Below are 27,544 nucleotides of genomic sequence, written 5' to 3'. Positions count from 1 at the left end.
ATAAGTTATAGATTACAGGGATGCCATCACATTTTAGTTTTTATTAAAATATTTTGTGAATCCTCATTTCTAATTTAGTTACACTTCATATTAGGCAACCTGATGTTAATGGAAGTGAATCCACATGAAAATATAAAAGTACTTCACTGTAATTTTCTGCTAATATTTCATAGTCTAATATAACATCAGCTCATGATATTAATACAAATAACAGGTAACAGTTGTAATTCTAGCCATGTATGAATTGTCTTCAAGGTAGTTAATTACATTTCAGAGTAATATGTATTGCAAAGACAGTTATTAAAGATGATTTAGAAGCTACTAATAAACTAATGAAAAAACAAAATTACACTAATTTTGATAATCAAACAGTACAATCTCCTTAAACGTAGAAAGTGATGATAATTATTTAAGTTAAGCCTGTTTGACATAATTTCATGTCACTTATACACTCTTTCATAGTAGAAACTACTTTGGTATAGCATTGGTAAACTAGGTTTGACACTACTTCACTTACTGCTTCTGATCAGAGGAAGCAAATGAACTTGCAATAAGCCTCCATAGATCTGTCAGTCTGTTCAATATAAGAAAAATTACAACATATGATATACAAAACTTTTTCCTCTCCTGATTTAAATACAGTGACAGAATTGCAGAGGTTCATCCCAAAGACTACATGTTTCCTCAGAAGGCAAGATGGATTGTCAAATCATGTTATTATCAGGAAAAATGTCAGGGTGCTTCACAAAAATAAATTTTGCTATGAAACACTAAGTCAAGTCCTGTTAATCAAGTTCAACTTAAATAAGGATCATATGCTACCAAGTTTTGAGATTACTTATCACAGAGTAATGGTTTATAGATTCTGCTTCTTCTTTTAAAACTAATTTGCTCAATTTTAAGCTATTTCAAATTAAACACTGATTAATAATTAATCAATATTATTCTGATAAAAACTAATCAATTATTTCAAGATTATGCTTAGAACATATTCAGAGTTGGAAATACAAATGACAGCCCATAACATTTTGAAAATACACTTCTGCATTTTTATCCAAAGGAATTTACTCATCTATTCAAGCCTGCTATGCTCTGAGATGCAAGAGACATACATATTATGAAGGATATGTATCTTTACATCATATTATTTAAAGTTAGCATACACAAGTGAACAAACAGCTTTATAAAATGAAACATTTTATGGAAAAAGACATGTAGTATGTTTTCACATTTGGGGTAGTGCACACCACCCCAGATGTGAAAACATACTAAGATACTATAGGAACAACTTCTCATGAATGGGATCATCATTAAATAAAAAACAGAGTGGTGCAACCATTGTGACCAAAGCATTATCCTTATTCTGATCGTTCTCTGTTGAAAGATTAGAGGGATGCCACCAATTTTTGGTGTGATAGGAAGTGAGTTGAAGTTTTGGGAAGAAGAACAATGTCACAAGATCCATCTCATCCAGCATCAGTATACCATCTAGATAGGATGGTACTACTGCATCTTTGTATATTGGCACATAACCTCTCTCTCTGGAGTGATGATTTTTGCAGTTCTGCAAAAATCATCACTCCAGAGAGAGAGAGAGAGAGAGAGAGAGAGAGAAATTGGCATTACATGTTAAATCTTCAGCTCTCATTATGCAGGACACTTAGGCAAATGAGTTTTATATAGAATAAGAGATGATCTGTCTGCATTCAGATCATAAGAGAAAACTTATGAAGCTGAGAGTAGTGTAAAATTAAAATACAAACTTATTTAATACTGACCATTTACAAACAAACTTACATTATAGCTTAGCAGTTTTGCCAGCAAAATGTCTGGCTTTTTCAAGGTGTTTACGGAAAGACAAAACTAGTAAATGCAAATTGAAAGGAATATAAAAGTTTGGCCTTTCTGCATTTTTCTCTTTCCATGCACCGAACTCTGTGTTTCATTAAACTGTTTAAACTAAACATATTTGGTCGTTTTATAATTAAAATTATAAAACACAAAGTTCAGTGCATGGAAAGAGAAAAATGCAGAAAGGCTAAACTTTTATGTTCCTTTCAATTTGCATTTACTAGTTTTTATGTCTTTCCGTAAACGCCTTGAAAAAGCCAGACAGTTTGCTGGCGAAACTGGTAGGCTATAATGCAAGTTTGTTTGTAAAGGGTCAGTATTAAATAAGTTTGTATTTTAATTATAAAACGACCAAATATGTGTAGTTTAAGTAGTGTAAAATCTTGTATAGAACAGAATATTGTATGAAATTCTTACATACCGATTTTACTTCAGAAAGAAAGTCAATACAAAATACTTGTAGTTCATTTAACAAATTTTCATAAGTGTTTTATGTAATCTGGTAAAATATTAGAATGAATTGTTAAATTATTTAATCACCAATATGTAATCTATAAAAATATTAGAATGAATTGCTAAAGACAGAATTAGAATGTAGACCTGAGGCTATCGGCAGGCGCAAAGTTACGAAGTTTAACCCGCCATGGCTCAACAATTTTCGTGGGGGGGGGGGGGGGGGGTACCCCTGGTAGAACATCCAGAGAACTCGATCTAAAGAAGTTCCAAAGCTGTCAAGGGAGAATAAAAAGGGGGCAGGCACTCTGCTCCTGGCTTTTTGGCTCTGGCTCTCTTTTCCTGACTTGTTCCGGTGTCACTTCGAAAAGGTTCCTGTATCCAGCCATTCCATTTAAGGGAAAAGGATATCCCGCTGGCAGTATTTCGACGATGACAGGAGGTTTTTAACGGTGGTGTCGGCCTTCCAGAAAGTCCCATCGCAAAATTCCTTAAGCGATCTTCAGGAATGCTGTATCAACGTTGCCGTAGAATAATGTCCGTTTGCAGTTTTGAAGGTCTTCGATGTAAATTATGAAACTCAGTGAAGCAATTTTGTACACGGTATTTTGTCTAAATTTTAAATCATATGAAACAAAGTTTACAAATGTTATTAAAACACATGTCTAAATGGCAACAAGTTTGTTCATGTTTGCCTGTTAGTTCTAACGGGAAGGAAGGTTATATTCGTGATCTCTAGGATCGTGAATGCTGAAATGGCTGAGAAATACCAAGTAAGATTAATGTAGAACTGTTATGGATTGTGAACCTTAGAGCAGGGATTGTTGATTATATAGTTGCTAGCATATTGTAAGGTTATGAAGTCGGAAAACAGCACTTCCATATTGTTGTGAAATAGTTATCTAAGGAGTTCTAAGCATTTGTTAATGTTAAGTGTTGAAGGGAGATTAAATGTGAATCTTAGATCAATATCAGAATTATGCTTAACTAAGTTAAATTGAGTTGACGTGTGTGTGTGAAACTAATCACGTGTCTGACGTATATGTGAACGTAAATATTTGTCTTTGCCTTTAAGCTAAAAGGCTAGAAGTGCTGATATAAGTAATTTGAGAACCAGGCACGTGCATTGCTTTGTTACATAAATTTGATATGCGTGAAATCCTTTTTCCTTTAAATTGCAATTACCATATCTTAGTATGAATAAATTGTTTTGTTTGTTAAATAACTTGCCTGATTTCGACTTACCAATGCACTTCTCATAAAAAGATAGAACCTGTGTGTCCTTAAAGTTAAAAGTAGCCATGACTGACTAATAGTAAGTTTCAAACATTGCTTGATATAGTGCTGAATTTTAGAAATATTTCTGTGTTCCGCTAAGCATTTCTCTTGCATGTTTAGGAAAGACAAGCAATTCCTTTGAGCGAGCTTTAATGGTGAAGTTGTTACACAAATAAAATTTTTAAAGATCAGTGTTAGAGAAAGTCAGCTAGTTAGACAAAGGAATTGGCTCCAGCCAGAGGGGATTCCTAAATCTACACTAGTAAAAAGGAAGAAATATTAAATATATATCGAGAAATAAAATTAATAAAAATATTTGAATTTTACAGTAGGTATTCGAGTTGATTTAATATGAATTTTAGCATCTTGGAAATTTTTAAAAAAATAATTCATTCACTGTTTCCTTCTGAGATTTTGGACTCATGGACCAGGAATATCATATGTATGGACAGGCCAGTCAGGTCTCCTGACGTTAATCCTAATCAGTATGTCTGGGATGTTCTAGATAGATGTGCTGCCTTCCCACCCACCAACCTTGAGGAACTCAAGAGAGCTCTGCAGGAACAATAGTTGTTATTACTGAGCTTCTAGACAGTATGATAAATGGTCTGAAACATCATTGTGAGGACTCCATTGCTGTTGGAGGATAACAACATTCCTTACTGAGGCACTTTGGAAATTCTCATTTTGACCTCTTGTTTCTGACCATTGTGTTCATATATCCATTTGTTACTGCATTAAACGATTTATTAACAATTTTTGTGTTTCTTTCACATCTCATATTATACTGCTTTTCACTGAATTGCATAAAAATTTATCATACAGTTTTTAAGTTATTGTGTTTTCTCTTTGTTACTTAACTTATGGAAAGCAGTGTTGTTGACAGACTTAGAATGTTAGATGTTATTCATAACTTATTTTGACAGTATTACCACACCAAACAAACTACTAAATTATAAAAGGATGTTAAAACTGGTTTATATTTTGTTGGATTTTACACCAGCACCCTCAGATGCAAAACAGTATGTTAGTTTATATGCAACAGAAAACAAGTGAAACAATTTTTGGCAGCTTAATTTGCAGACCGGGGGGGGGGGGTCTGCGAGTGATTCAAAGAAGATCCATGGGATAGTTTATTTTCATTAAACTTTATCTTATCATGTTGCTCGCACTGGATATTTGCAATGTATATCTCTGGCTCTTGAGGCCCATGGTTTAAGTAAAATTTAACACAAATTTTTGAGTACCGTTACTTCTTCCCTTTGTAAAGCAGAGGTGAATAACCAACCCTTTATAATTTACTTTACTTTAATAAATTATTATAAATTTAATATAATTTAATAAATTATAAAAGTGTGTTTTTCTCGGTTCAATATTCAGTTTTTCTACTTTTGGTCAAATAATTGATTTTCAATTTGTTCATGATCTTATTTAGATCGGTGGTTAAAGTGTGGATCGTTGAAATGCATGACAGACGATAATCCAAGTGGATCTAGTGTTGTTGAAAATAGTACTAGTGCAGATAAAGTTCCTTCCCTCAAAAAAATCACACAAATATTGTCCATCCTATTTGCAAATGGGATTTTCCGTTCTGAATAAAGACAGCAAAGACAGACCACAGTGTGTTCTTTGTTGCGAAGTGTTATCGAACGAATCTATGAAACTGTCGAAGTTGAGACGCCACCTTGAAACAAAGCATGGTGAATCGGTTAATAAGCCAATAGAATATTTTCAAAATAAAAAACTACAACTTTGTGGTTCACTGAATTCAGTTAAGGATGTGTATGGAACAAAAAATGAAAAGGCTGTTCTTGCCTCTTAAGAAGTCACCCTTCTGATCGCTAGAAATGGACAACCCCATACAATTGGGGAAGATTTAATTTTGCCTGCAACAAAAGCGATAACAAAGAACTTGTTTAGTGAAAAACATCTCAACGTGGTGTCTCTAATATCGTTATCTGACAATACTGTGGAAAGAAGAATCGACGAGATGGCTCAAAATGTGAAAGATATTTTGCTAGAACGGTTACGTCATAGTGAATATTTTGCGTTGTAGTTGGATGAAAGCCACGATATTTCAAATAATGCTAATTTGCTAGCTTTTGTGTGATATGAATACAAAAATAAAGTTTGTGAAGACTTTTTGTTCTGTGAATCGTTACCTCTTCATACAACTGCTGAAGCCCTTTTCAAAGTTGTCAATGACTTCATAACTACAAATAAACTTCAATGGGAAAAATGTGTAAGTATCAGCACAGATGGTGCTCAGACAATATCAGGAATATAAAGGTTTGGTCACACGTATTCAGAAAGTCGCACCTCTTGTGAAATGGACATGTTGTATACACCGCGAAGTACTAGCTACATGCCGTATGCCCTCCAAAATGAAAACTGTTCTAGATGAGGCAGTAAAAATTGTCAATTTTATTAAAGCCCATCCTCTTAACAGCTGGTTATTTTCTGCACTTTGTAATGAAATGGGAAGTGATTACGAACACTTATTATTGCACTCAGAAATCTGATGACTGTCCTGGGGTAAGGTTCTGACACGGTTGTTTGAGCTTCGTGACAAAGTAAGGTTGTTCCTCAAACTCCAAATTTGAGTTAATACACTATTTAAATGATTTCACATGGCTCTCTTGCTTACTTGGCGGACATTTTTAACATCTTGAATACTCTTAACTCGAGCCTTTAAGGTACATCTGTCATGGTGTTTTCTGTGCAAGATAAGATAGAGGCAACTGTTCGTTTCCTTCGTTACCACAAAGTTAAATTTGTGGTGCAACCGTATCGAGAAAGGAAAATACGATTCCTTTCACATGCTGAGTGATTTCATTGATTTCAGTGAACAACCCCTTTCTAGTGATGTTGCTGAGAGTATGATTGAACATATGAGGTCATTGGCATCTCAACTACATCTTTTTTTTTTCCGCTTTGTCCTGAAAAAAAAAATGACTGGATGAAAACTCTCTTTCTAGACTCAGAATATGAACTTCCTTCTGTCAAAGAAGAACAACTTATCGAGATGTCCTGTGATTCGACGTTCAAAATGCTGTTTCCTTCGTTACCATTACTGGAGCTTTGGTTCTAAGCTAAGTCTGTTTACCCTGAAATTTCCAAAAGGACTGCAAGACATCTGTTGCCATTTGCCACTACATATCTGTGCGAGACAACATTTTCTCATCTTGTATATATGAAAAACAAATAAAGGAACAGAGTTAACGTGGAGCCATATCTATGTCTGAAATTATCCAGTTTTGATTCTGACATGCAAAAGTTGACATCTGAAAAACAGCACCAGCCATCGCATTAGGTGAGTGTTAAATTCATAATATTATGCCTAATTGATATGTTCATATTCTTCCAAATATCTCCATTTATAACAGTATTGCACTGTCATAAATGACACATTTAGTGTTATAAAACGTAATTTATTACTTCATCTTTATGATATGTAAAATACAAAAAAAATCCATTTTGGATTTTATTGGGGTCACAGTGAATTAACGTTCGCTACGGGGGGGTCTGCAACATCAAAAAGGTTGGGAAACACTGTGCTAGAGGATGGAGTTCATCCTTCGGAGAGTGTATTAAAGTTGCTAATTTGACATGTAATTTGAATGTGGTGTGAAGGTTATATTTTATTAGTACTTTGGCCATCTTTTCAGATGTACTAGACATATGGAATAGGAACAGTGGCATTTTGTTCTTGTGCACTTGGGGAGGGAGGGGGGAATAGGAGATCCATGTAGTATTTTATCTATTTTGTGGGAACTATAGCCATTGACCAAGAAAGTATGACAGACAGTTGAGTACTGTGCATAGGGCTACTACATCATCAGAACAAATACAATCAGCCCAACAGTGCGGAATTCTAATAACACTTACACATAGAGCCAAGACTATTTATAATTATGAAACAAGTATTTTCTCCATTCAAGAGTACAGCTGTAAAGCTGTTTCTGCAGGCTAGCCACTAAGTAAGACACTTGCCAACACTCCACCTGAATTACAAACATGATTTGGGAATTAGCATACAAAAGTAAAGAAGTGGGACTGAAGATAAGTAGTATACTACTTCACAGATAAATCAGAGATGTATATATTAAGGATGTAATACTGGAAAATGTGAATAACCTCATATATCTGGATCAAAAGATTACAAATGATGGCAGAATCCAGATAAATAGATGTGTGAAACTGGCATGGAGTGCATTTGGTAAAAACCATAATATCTTTAGGAGTACCCAACCCTTATGTCTAAAGAGAAAGGTGTTTAACCAGTGCATCCTACCAATTCATATCCATGAATTGGAGACTTGGGCCTTTACCCAGGAGAGATAGACATCCAAAGGCTGGAGGCTGCTCAGAGAGGCAAGAGGCATGATGGGAATTACAAGGGACAAGAAATGGAATATGTGGATATGAGGAATGACAAGAGTGGAATACATTATCCATGCAAAAACTAAATGGAAATGGGCAAGCCACACTGCTAGAAGATCTGACCAACAATGAACTAGAGAAATAATGATTTCCTCCTAATGGAGGGATGAAATCATGAAACACTAAATAGCATTGCAACAAACAGCCCAGGACAAGACCAAGTGGAGAAATCTTGGAAAGACCACTCAGCAGTGGATTGAGAACGGTTGGTGATGATGATCAGTAACTTCAATAAATTAGTTATATATATTTAAATTAAGGAGATATTAAATCCCACATTATTTCAAAGCCGAATAAGAAACTCAAAGATAGAAATCAAAGAGTTTCATGCTGAATATATAGCAAAACCATAAGTTTCAGCGGATTGTTGCATACGCTAAAGCACGTGGTTAAATTAGGGCATAGCAAAGGTGGGTAAAGTTCTGATCACTATTCTTAGTATTTCCCATAATATAAAACACATCTCCTAGGAGATGTATGATGTTATACATTATGGTGGAAGGTCACTACCGAGATGAAATAATGTAGGATTTAATATCCCCTTAATTTAAATTATTTTACATTGCTGAAATGAAGCCTTTGGCACTTTATATTTTAATTAGTTATATATTTTCTCTTGGTGTTGTTTACATTGAGAAGCACATAATATGTTCATATAAAAATTACCTACTAGTTTTCATCAATGCTACCATGAATGGAGAGGTGTGGCACTATACTGATAATGGATGTATGTTGCTCCATTCACAGTAGTCTCATGACTAATCCTTTTCAGTAGTTTGTTATAGTATTATATTCTCACACCATAAAATGAGAGTAAACTGTAGCAATGTTGTACTTAAATACAATGAATTCATCTGCTCCAACTAACAAAGACAATATCCATTGTCACACAGCAATTTAGTATGTCTTAGCTGGAAGATAACATCATTCCACTGTACTCACTAGCTCAGCATTCCAATCCAAATGCAACCACACCCATAGGGAAATGGAATGATGTGTCAGAAATTGCTTGTAGAATATCCTGGTAACTAACATCACTACCATAAAACTTGCAAGCAATCTACTTCAGACTAAAAAATTTACTTCTTCTTCTACGCGTTATTCCCACTTCCCATGCAGGGTCCGCGTGTTACTTTAGATGCAACTTCTTTGTTAGTACTACTCCCAACCGACCCGTCGCCTGGTCTGCCACTGGGGTGATATATTTTTGACTGTAGAGGCGTATGTTCACGGGCCGGTTTGCCTGTTTGCGGGATGAAAAACGCCAGATAAACTGGCGGAAAAAACCCTACTGACCGTGCCCAAGACCGGCTAACTTGGCTATGCCTGAGGAATATCCTCAAATTCCTCACGTCTACAACAGGAATCGAACTTGGGACACTCCTTCCCCAAGCATATGGTCGCGAAGCGCAAAGCCACTAGGCTAACCACGCGGTCTAGACTATAAAATTTACTGCTTGGACTAAATGATGTGACACATAAGGATGGACCAAAACTATTAAAAATGTCATATTTTGACCTTTGTATTTCTTGGATATTTCAGTACCAAAATCAGATTTAAATCTATCTATCTAAGAATAAGCACAAGCAAAAATCAGAATAGCAGATGAGACTGGAGATTGGTTTCCCAATAGTCAAGGCACAAGACGAGGGGACCCAATATCACCGATCATTTTCATCACACATCTGGGAAGAACACTAGATAAGATTAAAGAAGAAGGTGGAGGCATTTCAATAAATGGCATCAAAATAAACTACCTCAGCTTTGCAGATGACATCGTCCTGATTGAAAAAGATGCAGCAAGGCTGGAACAGACATTGCAAACACTATACACAGAAGGAAAAAGATATGGACTACATGTCAACTTTGAAAAAACTAAAACAATGATATTCGGACAACAGGAGTTACTGAACAGAGTTACAATAGACAGATTTCAACTGGAAAATGTGGAACACTTCACATATCTTGGATGCCACATGGTGCATGACTTGGACCCCAAAAAAGAGATAAAAATTAGAATAGCCAGAGCAACAACTATTTTAAAAGCCATGGACAAAATATGGAAGAGCCAAGCTATAAAGAATCAAACTAAACTGCGCATTGAAGAAACCTGTATCTTCAGCAGCATGGCCTGGGTACTCTGAGAATCTGAAAGGAGGATATTGGCATTTGAGAGGGAGTGCTATAAAAAGATCTTGAGAATAAGCTGGATACAAAAAGTGGATACAAAAAGCTGGATACAAAGAGGAAAATCTCCAGACGAATACAACCAAAAGAAAACCTGATCCAGAAAATAATCAAAAGGAAACTACATCTATTTGGCCATATAGAATGAATGATGAGAGAAAATTAAAAAAGTTGCTGTTTGGAAAGATTGAAGGAAAGAACAAAACAGGAAGACCAAACAGAGTACAGGACGATGACATCGTCAAATGGTGCGGAAACTCTATACACAAATTGAGTCATCTTGCAATCATGCACAAAACAGAATGCAATGGAAGAATCATATCAAGATGGCAGCAGACACCTACGGGCATTGGATCCATGGTTGTTGATGATGATCTAAAAATAAACAGAAACAATTAATATGACTGGATCCTATAGCAGTTAAATGGATCAAATGAAAATACTAGAGTTTTTTCTGATCCCCGCCTCCCACTGCTCCAACAATATAATTTGATTCCCACTCACAAAAAGCTGTAAACTTATAGTACATTAAGTTTTATATTTTCTAAATTTTATGTGTGTGTGTGTGTACACACACACACACACACACACACACACACACACACACACATTACAAACATCCAGAAGTTTAGTTCAAAAGACTAAATGTGGAACTTTTTCATGCCACTTCAGGCATCCAAAATAAGCAGTGTAAGTGGTCTCACATTGGGAAATAAAATTTATTTCCAACCTAAAGACAATTAAAAACATCAGTGCCCATGACAGGATTTGAACCAGCAGCCTGATGGTTGGCAAGTGAATACACTAATCACTGAAGCAAATCAGTTTTAAGTAAGCCTCCTAAACAAGAAAAATTAAACAGTGAAATTTTTTTTTTTTTTTTAAATAATGCTCATTAAAAGGTACATTTTGAAAACCTGTTCTATTATTTGTAGAAAATATATAAATGTAGTATGTTCCACATTTCTTTAACATTTGAAAATACTTACAATGTTTTCAAAAGCCAGTCACATTTTTCCCAAGGTTTATACCATTCTTCACTAATATACTTATCAAAATGTTTAACCAAAACTGAAAACTTCAGGCTATCTCCGAGAATGACACATGGATCTTGGAGAGTGAAGGAGAATATAGGTAACCGATCAACTATTTAAAGAAAATTAACAGAAAAATAAAAATTTGTAAATTTTATTAAATTTAACATTCACAATGATTACAATTAAAACAATTCAAATGACTTTTCAAACAAGCTTCAGTGTCGTTTTCAATGATTTCTGAATCTGCAAGGTTGACTATGCACCAAAGTGAGAATATAAGAACAGGTGCATTACAGTCAGTCCTCAACTTATGACATATGCAACTTATAACTCAATACTTACAATGGCATCCATTAACAGAATTCACTAAATACCACTTTGCTCCTTCATCCCATGGACCACAGTGTTATTGCTGCATTAAAGCATATTATTTAATACATATTATTTAATATTTGGTAGAAGCAATAGCCTGAGCTATTGCTTCTACCAAAAGTGACAAAATCCTCAGACTTAGGAATATAATATCTTACATTATACAAAGAATGTAAATGCAGCATGTAATGAGGTGACAGCAGAGCATATAAATGATGTTCAGAAGAGATGGCAGAAAACATTTTCATACATCCACATGATTTAACAAAACAAAGACTTACAAAAGATTGGCAACAAGATGGTGCTGCTAGCTAAAGAGTTGAAGGTTGAAAATGAAGATGTAGAGTAATGGAAGTGGAAGAAGAGCTTTCAAATGAAGACCTTACACAGATAGAAGCACAGAAAGTTGCAGTAGAGAAAAAAGGAATAATAAGAAGCTGAGTTCAAAAAAAAGTTTATATGAAAAATTTAGCAAAGGCATTTGCTTTCATTAAGGCAATTTAGTTGTTAAGGGAATGGATTCTAACATGGATAGATTTAGCAAAATAGATAGAATGGAGCATGCTGCTTCCTAAAGATAAATTTCTGCAGAAGAGAAAAGGAAAACTTTGCAAACTAAGGCGGACATAATGTAAAAATTTTTAAAGAAACCAACTCCTGCTGTCACCTTGCAGAACCATTCCAGAATTGAATTTAACAAACTTTCTGTTCATCACCTAGTCTTTCCTATACCTCCTCTAATGAATCAATCATCCAATTAATAATGCTGCAGTTTGAAGAATTACTCTTGCTTCATATGTTTCCAAGCTGATCATTTTACTGGCAAATGCACAGAAATACTGTACACTCATGTTTCGCTATTTATTATAGTAATGTATGCAGAATTTTATGTTATACCTAGTACAGTGTATTATTTCACTAAAAACAACGTGTAAAATTAGTTAAAAATAACAAAATTATTCGACCAGAAATGCTGAAGTATGGTGGTATAAGAGTCTTACAGTGGCTACACTGCATAGTTCAGAAAGCCTGGACAGAGGGACGAATTCCCGATGATTGGAGTAGAGCTCTAATACTACCCATATATAAAAAGGGAAATAAAACTGAATGTGAGAATTACAGAGGTATTTCCCTACTGAGTATTCCTGGCAAGATCTATGCAAGTATACTTGAGAAATGGTTGAGAAGAATTGTGGAAGAAAAGCTTGGTGAAGAACAAGCTGGATTCAGGCCAAATAGAGGCTGTCAGGATCAGATCTTCACTTTACGACAAATAGTCAAGAAAGCATGGGAATATAACAGAGATATGTATTTAAGTTTTGTCGATTTGGAAAAGGCATATGACAAGGTGCCAAGAGAGAAGCTATTCAATATGCTAAAGTTATATGGTGTCAATGGGGCATTATATCAAGCAATACTTAGTCTTTGAGTTGTAAGTCAGCAGTTAGAATTGAAGGAAGTACAGGAAGATGGTTTAATGTTAAATCTGGTGTGAGACAAGGATGTACATTATCCCCTCTGTTACTCATTATCTATATGGATCACATTATGAAGGAATGTGGTATTAAACATGATATCAAAATTGGAGATGTTAATGTCAGCTCTTTGCTTTATGCAGATGATGTTATACTTCTAAATAAATCTGCTACAAGTCTGCAAGATTCTCTGACTAAATTGAATAGCTGTTGTAATAGATATCGTATGAAGGTCAGCAATAAAAAGACAAAGACAATGAAAATAGGCAGAATCATTGAAAATTTCAACTGTGTTGTGAATGGAGAACCTGTGGAACAAGTGAAGCATTTCAGCTACTTAGGCACGATTTTTACTGAAGATGGTAAATTAAATAGTGAAATAGACAACAGAATCAGCAAAGCTGGTATGGTAGGAAGTCAATTGAATAAATTCAAATGGAATAAGAGAGAAATTAGTTGGAATACTAAATTAGCTGTATAAAAGACAGTGTTCAAACCAGTTTTAACTTATAGATCTGAGAGCTGGGTGAGAAGTAAAACACTTGACCAAAGACTAGAGACCACAGATATGAGAGTCCTGAGAAAAATTATAGGCGTGAGCAGATGACATCAATGGCAATATCATTTTAAAAACGAGGATATTAGGAAAGAACTTGACATTGTCAACATCCAGGAATGCGTTAACAGAGCTAATCTCAGGTGATATGGTCACTTAAACAGAATGGGCGAAGAAAGATTAGCAAAACAAGTGTTCTCTCCCAGGTTGGCAGCAAAACGACCCAGAGGAAGACCAAGATATAGGTGGATTGATACAGTACAAAGTGCCTTAGACGATAGAAATATAAGAACTGATAATGTTGAAGCCTTGACAAGTAACAGACTGATTTGGAGGAAAATTGTAGATAGGAAGTTAGTAATGATGTAATTTTTTTCATGTAGTACTATCATATCCTGTACACCCCTTGAGGGTACATGGCAGGAATTTGATGATGATGATCTTTTTTCTAGATTTTTAAGGTAATTTGCATAAGTCTGAAATTACACAAGTTGAGTTTATGTAAGTTGGGGTCTGCCCATACATGCACACATTCTATTGTAGTTCATAAAGCAATGCATACTTGAAAACTGAGTATGTATTCAAATTTTATCATTTCTTTCCCTCACCATTTTCATCTCATAAAACAGTTCTATATTTCAATAATGTGTAGCCAATGATGTTCTAAATGTAAACATAAGAAAAAATAAATACCTTCAGTCTCTGTTGGTGTCTGGCAAGTTAAGTCTATTTTATCTACAAAAGGACATGAGCTGATCACTGATACCAGAAGAAATGGAAGCAAAATATACAGTGCTTTGATCAGTAAAATGGCTTTGTGCTCTTCACTAAGAGGAGAACTTAAAGTGGTTTCTTTCAGTTTTTCTGATAAAATCTAAAAAACAAAGATAAAATAAAATTCAGAAATTCCCTATAATTAGCTACTTATTTTATAGATACAATATTTTGTGATTAAATAAGAATGAAAGACAGAAAGAATTAAAGCCTAGCTGTAGAATGAATGCCTAGTGAAAAGTACTCATCACTTTTAGGTTACCATATTCCACCTAAATTTCACCTGTATCACCTATATTCACAGCATTAAGTGAATTTTTATCATATTAAAGCCATACAGAGAATTAAATGTTATTGGAATAGAGGGATATGACAACTTACATCATATGATGGTATTTGCATATTGGTAAGAGTTGGGCCTCTTTAGAGTTTTTTCAATTTGGATTATCAATGAAGTCTTACATAACTGGAACTGAAAACACACAATCCCTTCCCCCCTTCCTCCTCTCAATCTCTGCCCAGTTTTGAATCCAAATGATTTTCATACTTTTCCACCATGAAAATTCAAATGTCAAGAAGAATTCACAATTACTGTTTAGGGGAAGGGAGAATTCAAACAAAACATTAATTACAAAAAGCAATGTGACATCCAACTGATATACATTTGGGTTACAAAACTGAGAGTATTTAATGAAAATTTTTTGTTTTGGCTCAAAAGTAGACAAGTTAAATTTTGACATGATAATTTTGAACATAAGCTTATGACTGCATTATCCCTCTAATTTTTCAGGAACCTACTAATTGCATTTCATTTAAAACTGTAGTACATATATATGCAAGCTAAGCTAAAGTTTAGAAGGGCATTCGTTTATAGCTAGCATCAGTATATCCTTTTGATTAATAGAACTGGCAAAAATCAGTAAACTCATCAGGATTATACCTGCTTGAATCTTGATGGATTAGTATGCCATATTCACCATTAACAGCTCAAGTTAGGAAGAAAGAAATCTAATTGTGAATGCAGAAATTGAATGACATTGCATTCCACTGTTTCTTTGTATATCTGTAACATAACTAAAAGATCTCTGTGACTGTAGTTAGAGATCTTTTAGAAGTCATGCACATGTAACTATAATTACTGAGATATTTTGCAAGATCTTGGTTGAACAAGAGGTCTTTGCTCAACAAAGTTTAATATGGATTCAGGATTCACAAGAAAAGAGTATGAAAAGTTTTCTCTCTTGGTACAACTCTTTATAAGGCAATTTTTTAACTTCAATAGTGGATGTTTTAACTCAACTAGCCCATTCACATAAAGCCTAGCTGTAGAATGAATGCCTAGTGAAAAGTATTTATCACTTTGAGGTTACCACATTCCACCTAAATTTCACCTGTATCACCTATATTCACAGCATTGTTATTAAAGCCATACAGAGAATTAAACGTTATTGGAATAGAGGGATATGACAACTTTCAAACTAAGCTTTGATGCACATATAAACAAAGATTCACCAGGGACATGTTTTATCCCAATGTCTAGCATATTAATGTTATTGCAAAATGCTGTAATTCTTTAAAAAAAAAACGTATGCTTTCTAAATGAGGTAATCTTCATGTCCGTTAGAGGTTCCAAATTTAGTTTATATCATACGGTGCTATTTGCATATTGGTAAGAGTTGGGCCTCTTTAGAGTTTTTTCAATTTGGATTATCAATAAAGTCTTACATAACTGGCAACCGAAAATGCATATTCAGTTTGCAAGAATGATGATGCACTTTCTCAGGTAGAGTTGTCTTTATCAGCTCTTATCTAAAATGGTTTAGGAACTGATAATGTACTATTATACTGGTGGTGGTGGGGAGGGTTCTCCTAGTTATCTAGACTTGACTCTTAATCTTTTTTTCTTCATAGGTATATTGAAAATGGCTTAAAATGGAGCATAAAAAACACCTACAAAAATTATTTTTGATGTGAGAAAACAGGTAAATGCACATTAAATTATTGATTTTGCTGAGACAACTTCTTGGTGTTTGATTTAATGAGAGGTATGAACTAATCATCATAGTTGAACCAGAACAACACAAAAAAGATACCAGCCAAGTAAAAATGAAAATTTCAGGAAATTCTGTATGAGTCTTACCCATGAAAGATTGTCATCTTATAGGACATTGGTACTGCAGGCTAAGAGTAAGATTATCATATGTTTTGTAAACAGAACCGAACTTTTACAAGCTACTCTAAGCCTCAAACAATGTGGTCTCACACTAGGAAATGAAATTCCTCTGCTAACTCCATCTTCTGTCCCCCCCAATAAACTCACTGAACCAATTCACTGCATTTCTCTTTCATTCTGTCTGTTCAAAAGCTGTTCAAACAAAGTACAAACAGATTCCTCCTGTCTTCTTTTCCACTTGCTCACAACATGGGTGTGTGTGGGGGGGGTAATGTTTCTTACATTGATACACCTATTCTCAATTTTGTTAAGTTTTTCTAGTAACTAACTTTTTACTGTTGACTCCAGTTCTCTGGCAAATATAGCAAGGGACCTGTACAACTAGGCAACATCCCAAACACCACAATATTTGAATAATAATGTGTATGCAATTCAGTCAACAGACAATTTGTTTGGCTAAGTTCCAAATTACTAGCATCTCCACATTTGTTTGGCATCCATGTTAGTGAGGTGTCCCACTTTCCAGTGGAAAAGCAAAGATTACACACCTTGTCATGTCTTCACTACTTAGAGGCTAGATGGATCTCCTGCCAGTTATCTAGTTTTGACTCTTGAACGGCCTCAGACCATTAGCTTTAATAGATGAAATTGAATTAACACAGAAGTATTTTTGTGAATGGAGAAATGGGTTTTTAAAAATTTTCTAAAACATACTAATGCTATTATTATCATACCTTCAGCTGTTCTTCTAATTCTTTCAGCACTGTAGAAAATAGCTCAGTCTCTAATTTGTTCATTTCCATTGCCCAAGCTGCAACAGCAGGCAGCAAAATATTTAATCCAGATTCTACAACTCCGGTACCACTGTCTTCTAAAGTAAGCAAAAGCAGTTCGGTAGCCTAGAAAGATAAAAAATTTCCATGAAAACATTTTAGTAACAGAAGCAAAAGAAGGGAATATTAATTTTATTTATAATTGCAAAAGAAATTAATGGTATATGTGTTTTTTTTTTTCCATCTAGCAAAAATAGCTGTTTACTGAATTCAATATCATATACGAGCATTCTAGTTTTCCATTAAAATCAAAAAAATTCATTTTCATATTTATCAATTACAATTAGCCTTTAAATACTTTCATAGGTGAACAAGAAAGCCATCATCACCACATTTGGATATACTTTTTGTTTAAGAAGGATGTGCACACATGACTAAATTGATAGAGATTCAATAACAGTGGTTAATTAGGTATTGGACAATGGGATATACTGGTCCTAAAGCAGGCCTTGAATTGGCTTCCTGATCTGTTAACCAGGCATCTTCCTATCTCGAGTTCTGATTTTTTGCAGACTAATAAAGCTAACTTTATTTGCTGGCTGGTTAGCTATGGTACCCACTTTCCAACTGACAGGCTGTGGGTTTCACTCCTGCCATGAGCGTGGATGTTTATGATTCTCTTTAGGTGGGAAATGAATTACACTGTGAGATCGCAACCTGCTTACCAGAGGCTTGAAGTGACTTCAAAAAGTTCAATGTTTGGTCTGTCGAACAGGGTTTCAGGACTATGTAAAAACAAAGTACCAAAAATATATAAAATTAATACAAATAGAAAAATCCATACGTGGTACGTTTTTACCACCTACGGCACAAATGTATTGTAAGTTTGCAAAAAGACATTCGTTGGTGGGAGCCATTAAAATTGTTTTCTCTCCTAGATCAGGCATCTAACACTCTATTCTCTAATTCAAGTCTTAGTTAAATCTCTAGGACAGATCTATGTGACCAGTTAGACTACTCCTATCCAAGCATCCTGAATTCAGACCACCTTGCAGGTCCATAGCACATCTTGATGCTCTTCTGACTTTCTTGCATATTCTTAGGCAAGTTTGTTTTCTTTGTGGAATGAAAGACCCATGTTATGAGGAAAAGAGCCTTGCTGTATGAGACCAACTAACTCATGTTCAGCTGAAAAGGACCTTTTATTCTGAAGAAATATCCTTCACATGCCCCACTTCACTTATTGTAGGTGTGAAGTGGCTATGGAAATGTTTCATCTCTAAAGCAGGATTCTGTTTTTTCTCTCTCCTCCCCCAAGATGCACTGCAGATGCATGTAGGCATGTTTAATGCACTCTTATTAATAAACTAGGGAGTGAGCTCTATCTCAGGGTATAGCAGTGAAGAAGTTTCTTATAGCCAACTGCCAGGTCAGTAGCCTTCCCAATCAGCTGTCAAATAATTCTATGCTGTTTTTGCTTACACCAGGATGTGCCTGAAAGGAGTCCAAGTATAGCAATATGCAGAGAGTAGAAATATATACACATTAGCACAAGAATAATGTTTAATTTGCCAAATATTAATTTGAATATTCAAATATTATATGTTCTGAATTAATATCTTTAATTATGTTTTTTAAAAAATGTTTACTCTTCTAATACTTAGCGATATGACATCACGCGGTGCGTTCTATGTATGAATGATCAATTGTTCGTATTCCACTTTGTTTTTTAAAACTATTCCTATGTAGCCACTAAAGATGGTCTGTAATATTCAGACCGAAATATTTGGCAAATTAAACATTATCCTTGTGCTAACATGTATATATTTCTAATCATTATGTCACAAGCATCGTTAAAAACTCAATATGCAGAGAGTACTATCACAGTCATACTTGAACCGGAGTGCTGCATGTCCTTGCTCTGCAAATTTCCTGCACCAACTCAACCATGGATAACCAAAAACCAAACAAATACTACTACCATTGTGGATATATGCTCCATCCACAATACAAAAAATGAAAAATACAACAAAAACAAAAAAAAATTAACAAAAATATACCAAAAAGTCAAAATAACACCAAACTTCCAGTAAAAAAAAAAAAAGAAGAAGCTCTTCAACATCCATTTCACCAATATTTGGAGAATTAATACAAGCATTAATGATGTAAACCTCACAATTTGCTTTTCTACTGAAATCCAAATTGCAACCCCTCCCACACACAAACTATAGTCCACTTCAGCTATTCAAATTACATCATGCAAGATGCTACTAATAAAATGGGAGGAACATGTGCTTTTGTCAAATTAGACATTTGTGTCAAAATTTATTCCAGATTGAAAATCTACTCTCACTCAAGATTTCCTTATCTCACTTTACTGCTTTCATTTACTGCCTTAATGATCTTCCAATTCAGGCAACTATGCTGCCCTCTCTTTCTTAATTATCAACTCTACAAGATTCCATGGTGTAATCATCAAAACAGATTTCTTAGAAGAAGACTAAAGTTCAAAACCACAGATCCAAATGGAAAAGTAGCAAAAATATTGGCTAATTGTAGGAAGTTTTTTCTTATGGTTATAAATTAAATTAAAAATGCCAAGAAATTATATTCCTATTTAATCCTTTATCCAAGTGTGTGTGTCAGTCATGATCTCAAACAAACTGTTAACCTTCCAAACAGATTTCCAAACAGAATATCGGATAATAGTCACTGTGATCCTTTCCTTAAACAGCACCACCACCACCACCCAATCCAAGTGTGCTGTAGACATTTGCACTTCTCTTGGCAATTCAGATTGTATGACAAGTCCTCAGCTTATGACCGCTCGTATTTACAATAGCAATCTCATCATAAAAAATAATAAATATAAACCATTAATACATTTACACTGTACTTAAACACTGTATCCTTTCCTTAAACAGCACCACCACCACCACCCAATCCCAATCCAAGTGTGCTGTAGACATTTGCACTTCTCTTGGCAATTCAGATTGTATGACAAGTCCTCAGCTTATGACCGCTCGTATTTACAATAGCAATCTCATCATAAAAAATAATAAATATAAACCATTAATACATTTACACTGTACTTAGTGCTACAATAAAATCTAGTGTACTTTGTTTGGCTTGTGTAATATTTTCAGTTAATTTCTGGTATTGAGACCACATTTCTAAACATACAACAGGTTTATTAAAATAGTAGAATATAACCTATTAAGTTTCATAAGTCATGAGACTTATATCATCAGGGGAACAAAACTTGTATATAAAAAAAAAATTTTAAAAAGACTAAAAAAAAAATAATTACATATACACAGATGTTATCAGAGCTTCGAAACTAGTAGTAAATATAAATAAAGTGACTGAAAAAAAAAAGCATTGTATTAATTAATATTTACACATTGGAACAATACTAGTTGTTGCTATCACATTCTGCGACATGACATGTTTCACATCCCAGGTCTGAAGTTGTTGGATTTTCATGAAAGCAGGCCAACCTTGATGTAAGATTAAACCTTGGTTTATATTACATTGTGTGGAGATATGGAACATTTCTGTTTCTTGCCAAACTACTTGGTGGTCTGTGTTTGTTGTGCAGAAGGCATCCTGATCTGGGCATGCTGTCTTTTTTCTCAATGTCTGAAGTGTTCAGATATGTATATCTCTCCAAAACATTTCAGTGAATTTTGTGAACTCCTGTTCTCCCCCCCATTGGAGAATGTAGAGGTTTTGGTGGATGTAAGAACTTCGAGTTCTTATACATTGGCAAAAAAGCTACTTTGACATTGCACTCACAAAGCAACATTCTTAATGTCAGGTAAAGTCATGTAATTACATTTTTGAAATCTTGTTTATTTAAAGGAGCTATCAGATGTGTATCGAGAATTTTATTAACCATTTCTAGTTTTTATGATAATTTTCAAAATTGAGATAGAACCTACATTTCCAGTACATCAGAAAAAAAAAAAAAAAGGAATGAAGAGCTGCATTACCTGAGGCACTCTCACCCTCAATGGGTACAAACTGAAGACAGTTAAAGTTCTTGATATGCTTCAGACAGCTCCTTTAAATAAACAAGATTTCAAAATGCAATCATGTTACCTTATCTGATTGTAACATTGCTTCGTGATTGCAACACCAAAGTGGCTTTTTTGCTAATATATAAGATTATGAGATTCTTACACCTAACTAAACTTCCACATCCTCCCATGAAAAAATCTGGAATTTACAAAATTCACTGCTCTGTGATTTGCTATGTAGCTCAGAGGAGATGGTCTGAGAGATATGTATGTCTGACATATAAGAGAGAGAAAAAAAGACAGCACGGATCAGGATTAGCCTTCCCACAACACACAAAAGCTACAAGTAGTTTAGCAAGAAACAGAAATGCTATATATATCATAATTGTTTTACAAGAAAGTTTAAAGAAGTCTGAGAAATGCTCTGTTCACAACAATGTAATAAAAACCATGGTTTGCTTCATGCAACAGAATGACAGCAACAACTAGCATTGTTCCAATGCATACTGGTCACCTTGTTTATATGTGTTGAAGTTCTAATAACATCTGCTGTGTGCAATTAATTTTTTTTCTAGTCTTTTTTCTACTTGTGTTGATGTAAATCAGATGATTGATGAAACTTGTCATGTTATATTATTTATTTTAATAAACTTGTTTTAAGTTTAGAAAAATGTGGTCTCAATACCAAAAATTAAATAAAGATTTGCTAAACCACAGAAATATTCTTTTCAAACTTATGTGTAATATGACTGTGGAGAAAGAATGTTGCTTGGATCAGTGCAGTATGATGTTTGTTGGGAGAGGGAAGATGTTTTTCACAACAGAGGATCATTTTTATTCCAGTACTAACGGCATTGCAATATACAGCTACTATTATTAGTTAATTTAAATACTTTAATTAGTGTTTTCTAATATCTCCTGAAACAGATTTTTCCCCTTTATCTACATACTTTAGGAAGCACGTGCCATGATTTGTGGCATGCCATCCCAAGGTCAAGTACAATATGAAAGGATTTGTCAATGCACATGGCAAATGTGTTAATCTCATATTATTTTTTGATTCCAGACTTGGTCAAAGTCTGATGATGACTGTTTCACCCACTGTATGATAACATGTTTTCATTTGTCATTTTTTAGCAGTTATTCGTTTGTGAAAATGGTCAAACAAAAATGAAAATTCATCTAGTGGCAAAGAACAATAATTGGAGGGAATAAACAATTTTCGACTTATGATAGGATCATCAGAATGAAACCCTATTATAAATAGAGGACTGACTGTAATTTTACCCAAGTCTCCTCTCATGCAATTTGATATCCTCCCAGCTATTCTCAGATTTATATCAGATATAAATGACAATAACAGTGCCAAATAAGATGCATACCTAATTTCCATGGAACTATTACTGTTTCTACTCTCCCAATCCAAATACCTGCTCTAATCAAATAATTGAAAAAATCCACATTAAAAAATTGTGCCTTTATATGAATCCATGATAAAGTACAATATACAGTGAGTATCTACTTTATTAGGAACAGCATTTAATAATGAGTGGGACCACCCCCCCTCCCTTACCTTAAGAAGGGCCTGTATTTTCTGTGGCAATGATTCAACTAAATGTCTAAAATAAAACATTACCATAGAATGCTTGTTCAATCTGTCAATGGCATTGCCCAATTGTTGCAGATTGGATGGCAGTACAAATGGTGCTGCAAACTGGTCATTGTACCTCATCCCAAAGATGCTCTACTGTCTGAGGAGTGAGATGCCACTAAAGTAAAGGAAACTTGCTGTCATGTTCTTTGAAGCATTTCAACATGCTATGTTCTTTGTGGTATGGTGCACTGTCTTGCTGGAAGTACCCATTTGACAATGGTAAACTGCAGCTATGAATGAGTGAGAACATGATCAGCAATTATGTTAAGCTAGGTTGTGGTATTCAGGTGATGTTCAACTGGCATCAGGGACTATAATCTGTGCCAAGAACAGATTTCCCGCATCATTTCATACCCACCACCAGCCTGAGCCGTTGCAACTTCTGAACTGTTTTGTGCTTTTCTCTTCATTTGTGTCCAGTTCTTTGAAATCTTTCTGAGCTCTTCTAATCTCTACCAAAGTATCTTTGGTCCATCTCTTTTCCTCATTCCTTTTAGATTTGGCTCTAGTGCTTGTCTTTTTTCAGGTTTTCTTAGTACATGCCCTATCCAGTCTACAACAATAAGAAATATTGTTCAGGAGATAATGCAACACTGTCTAACTCCTGTTCTAACTTAAAACTTTTCTGAAAGTTCTCCATTGTGTATGATTTGTATTTTATATTTAATATAGGTTTTTTTTTTTTTTTTTAACTAGTTGATAATTTTACACGGTATGCTATAATATGACATTAATTTCCATGTTGCTTCTCTGTCACCAACTTCTATTATTTTGAGTATTGCTATTTGATCTATATATGACCTGTTAGCTCTAAATCCTGCTTGTGTTTCCATTAGCTTTTGGTCTATTTCTTTTTTTTTTTATTCTTTCTAATATTATTCATGTTAGTATTTCACTTGTGTTTAGTAATGATATTTCTCTTCAATCACTGTAATCAGTCGAATCTTTTTTTATTTATTTTTTAATTTTTTTATAAATAACCCAACATTCCATTTATCCGTATCCATGTTTGGTTAAGAAATGGCTAGCGTATACTCACCATTAAATCTATATCTGATTTTAATAAAGGCATGTTAAGGCTTGCATTCACAATACATGTTATTTATTTTCACAGTATCAATGACAACATAGAATGAAAAGAAAATAATATTTATTACTGAAAAAAAGTGAGCCAAAAGGCTTCACTTTGGCGATGCAAAATTATTCAAATTAAGTGGATATTGAATCCAACATTATTTTGAAGCCGAACTGAGAAACTATAAAAGTTTCGGCAGATCCAAGCACAAGCAAACCTTTCATGACAGGGGCAACTCATAGTAAAGGTGGAGTAAGCTCTGATAACTATCCCTAGCATATCCCATAATGTAAAACACAGCTCTCAGGGGACCCTTTAACCCCTAGAGAGTGCGTTCCCTGGGTGGCGGATAGGGGAGCCCACCGTGTGTGTGTGTGTGTGTGTGTGTGTGTGTGTGTGTGTGTGTGTGTGTGTGGTGGGGTGGTCCGAATATACTGAATAAGGACTCGTGGACCAACAGGGCAATTATCTTGATTGTAAGGGAAGTGACACTCCCATGGACCCCTAGCTGGATCAATCCTCTCCTTCTACTTTGAGGAAGATCCACTTACTTTAATCTTTCCTATAAGGCCTTATCAGCCAACTCTTCTTACTTTATGACCTTTATGCTATTAGAGTACTCAAGGGCCATGGGGTCTTTTCATTTCTGGCCTTACCAACTATGCCCTCTCTATAAACCTTACTATATTTCTTCTATAATCTACTCTTTCCCCTTCAATATACCCTATTCCTCCTATGGGTTTAAATTCAGAAAGTTAAAAGAAACATATTATTTAACATATTAAAAGAAAGAAAAATACCAAATAATATCCTAAAAGCTATCACAAGTATATATGAAAATAATCAAATACAAATAAGATTAAATCACGAGCTATCATATACGAGAGAGATAAACCAAGGGGTCCGACAGAGATGCCCCCTCTCAGCAACTCTTTTTAATATCTACTTAAATGAAATAATAATAAAATGGAGTAAAAATTTACATCAAGGAATTAAACTTTCACCTACAGTTAACTTAAACACTCTCCTCTTTGCAGACGACCAAATAATAATTACAACTTCTGAAGATAACTTACAGAAAGCTATTTTAAATCTAAATGAGATATCCAAAGATTATGGTATGATAATATCAACGGAAAAATCAAAAACTATGGCCTTTAAAGGACAACATCCAGCAACAACTAAAATATTAATAGATAACAAGATCTTAGAACAGGTGAATTCATTTAACTACCTAGGATGTATGATCACATATGAAAATGAAAAAGATATAAATAAAAATTGCAAAATATTTAAAAATAACAGGTGTAATTAACTCTATAAACCAAACCTAGTTCAAAAACAAACCAGGCTAAAAGTATACAATACATTAGCCCTACCGGTCTTAATGTATGGAAGTGAAATCTGGACAATAAAACAAAAAGACAAACAAAGATTAACAACAGCAGAAATGAGGCTTTTGATCACAAAAGAAAGGAAGATATTATGAAAGAATTAAACCAAGAACCAGTAATAAAAAAAATTAAAAAATATAAACATAAATGGATGGAACATGTTCAAAGAATGAAAACAGAAAGATTACCAAAACAAGCCTTAAAGTACAAGCCATTAGGAAAAAGAAAACCAGGACGTCCTCTTAAACGATTCAACGATGACTTCTAAGGCCGGAACAGGCCATGCTAGGCCTAAATCCTTGATACGTATGATGATGATGACATCTCCTAGCAGGCATGCATGATGTTATACATTATGGGAGGGGGGGGCTACCCAGACCGGTTTTGACCTTTGTTGAGGTCTCGTCAGTGGGAGCCAGACCGACACTCAGACGAACTCAGGTTGAAGTGATGCAGAACTTTTAGTAATTCTCGGTGCCTTTTGTGATGTGACACCATAAGTTAAAACTGTGGAAACCACAGTTTTAACTTATGGATCTGAGAGCTGGGTCAGAAGTAAAACACTTGACCAAAGACTAGAGACTGCAGATATGAGAGTCCTGAGAAAGATTAGAGGCGTGAACAGATGGCATCAATCGCAACATCATATTAAAAATGAGGATATTAGGAAAGAACTTGACATTGTCAGCATCCAGGAATGCATTAGCAGAGCTAATCTCAGGTGGTATGGTCACTTAAACAGAATGGGTAAGGAAAGATTAGCAAAACAAGTGTTCTCTGCCAGGTTGGCAGCAAAACGACCCAGAGGAAGACCAAGATATAGGTGGATTGATACAGTACAAAGTGCCTTAGACGATAGAAATATAAGATCTGATGATGTTGGAGTCTTGACAAGTAACAGACTGATTTGGAGGAAAATTGTAGATAGGAAGTTAGTAATGATGTAATTTTTTTCATGTAGTACTATCATATCCTGTACACCCCTTGAGGGTACATGGCAGGAATTGGATGACGATGATGTAGTTCATTATGTAACCTTTTCTGAATGGAACATTCATAAACTAAGTCACTTCCCAAGTGAGTACTGCATGATCATTGTCACCAATCATAGGCAGAATAGTTACATCTGAATCACCCTCCTGACACAATAATCGAATCTAACATAATTTGACCTCAAGTTCCTACTGTCACATGCTGCTTGAGGAAGTTGTCCCGCAACAGATCAATTAACTAATTTTCATTCTTCTCATGAGATTCTACTGCTACCCAATCAATATTTGGATAATTAAAGTCTTCCATTATGATTACTCTTTTTGCACTCATCTTTTCTATTTCGTGATGCATTTCTTCATCACGAAATAGAAAAGGTCTGTAACAATATCCCATCTACCAGGTCTGTAACAATATCCCACTATGTAATTGATCTTGTTAGATTCTACCTCATACCAGATGGTTTCAAACTCACTGCTACATGAAATACTGTTAGTACTACTACAATTATAGGTCTCAACTCTAACTGAATTGAAGTAATCTGATATCATTAGCAGCACGCCCCCTGCTCTCCTATCCTTCCTACAAATAGTGGTCCCTTTACACTCGATACCAGTTAGTATGTCTGATTCTGATAGCCAGTTCTCACTAATGTCTACAATCTGAGGCGACAACATATTGACTAAGGCAACAAACTCTATCCCTTTGTTTCTGATACTCCTAGCATTGGTGTACTGACATAATAATCTACCTGCATGTTCTTTTGTATAATCTTGTCTGCAGTCTGCATGACACAGCTGGACAACTTGCAGATTACTATTCTTCTCTAGTGCCTTATACACATAAACATCTTTGCATACGTTTGATGGGTCTGAACCGGACAATCACAAAGTCGAAATTGTTCTCTCCTCATCAAAATATCCTTACTTCTACACATCATTCCCTAAATCTGTTGTGTTGTCCTCACAATTTTAGCAAAATATCCACAAAATTTCAAGTCCCTATCCACCATCACCCACCTCCGAGATCTTTTATT

The 27,544-nt window shown here is 34.7% G+C and overlaps 1 protein-coding gene across 1 annotated transcript in view; it reads right to left on the bottom strand.

The window, feature by feature from the left end:
• LOC150097072 (RAB11-binding protein RELCH homolog) overlaps positions 1-27,544 on the bottom strand; it is a 445,830-nt gene that overhangs the window by 141,807 nt on the left and 276,479 nt on the right. Inside the window, exons 11-13 of the mRNA XM_090408119.1 lie at positions 17,335-17,499; positions 14,347-14,527; positions 11,203-11,359 (exon numbers count right to left, since the gene is read on the bottom strand). Coding sequence (XP_090264245.1) covers positions 11,203-11,359; positions 14,347-14,527; positions 17,335-17,499 — 503 coding nt within the window. The remainder of the gene's footprint in view (positions 1-11,202; positions 11,360-14,346; positions 14,528-17,334; positions 17,500-27,544) is intronic.

Source organism: Typopeltis vanoorti, chromosome 18 (assembly GCF_054136105.1).
Source record: "Typopeltis vanoorti isolate ZY-2024b chromosome 18, IOZ_Tvanoo_1.0, whole genome shotgun sequence".
Classification (NCBI taxonomy): domain Eukaryota; kingdom Metazoa; phylum Arthropoda; class Arachnida; order Uropygi; family Thelyphonidae; genus Typopeltis; species Typopeltis vanoorti.
This window is presented reverse-complemented; position numbering and strand designations above follow the sequence as displayed.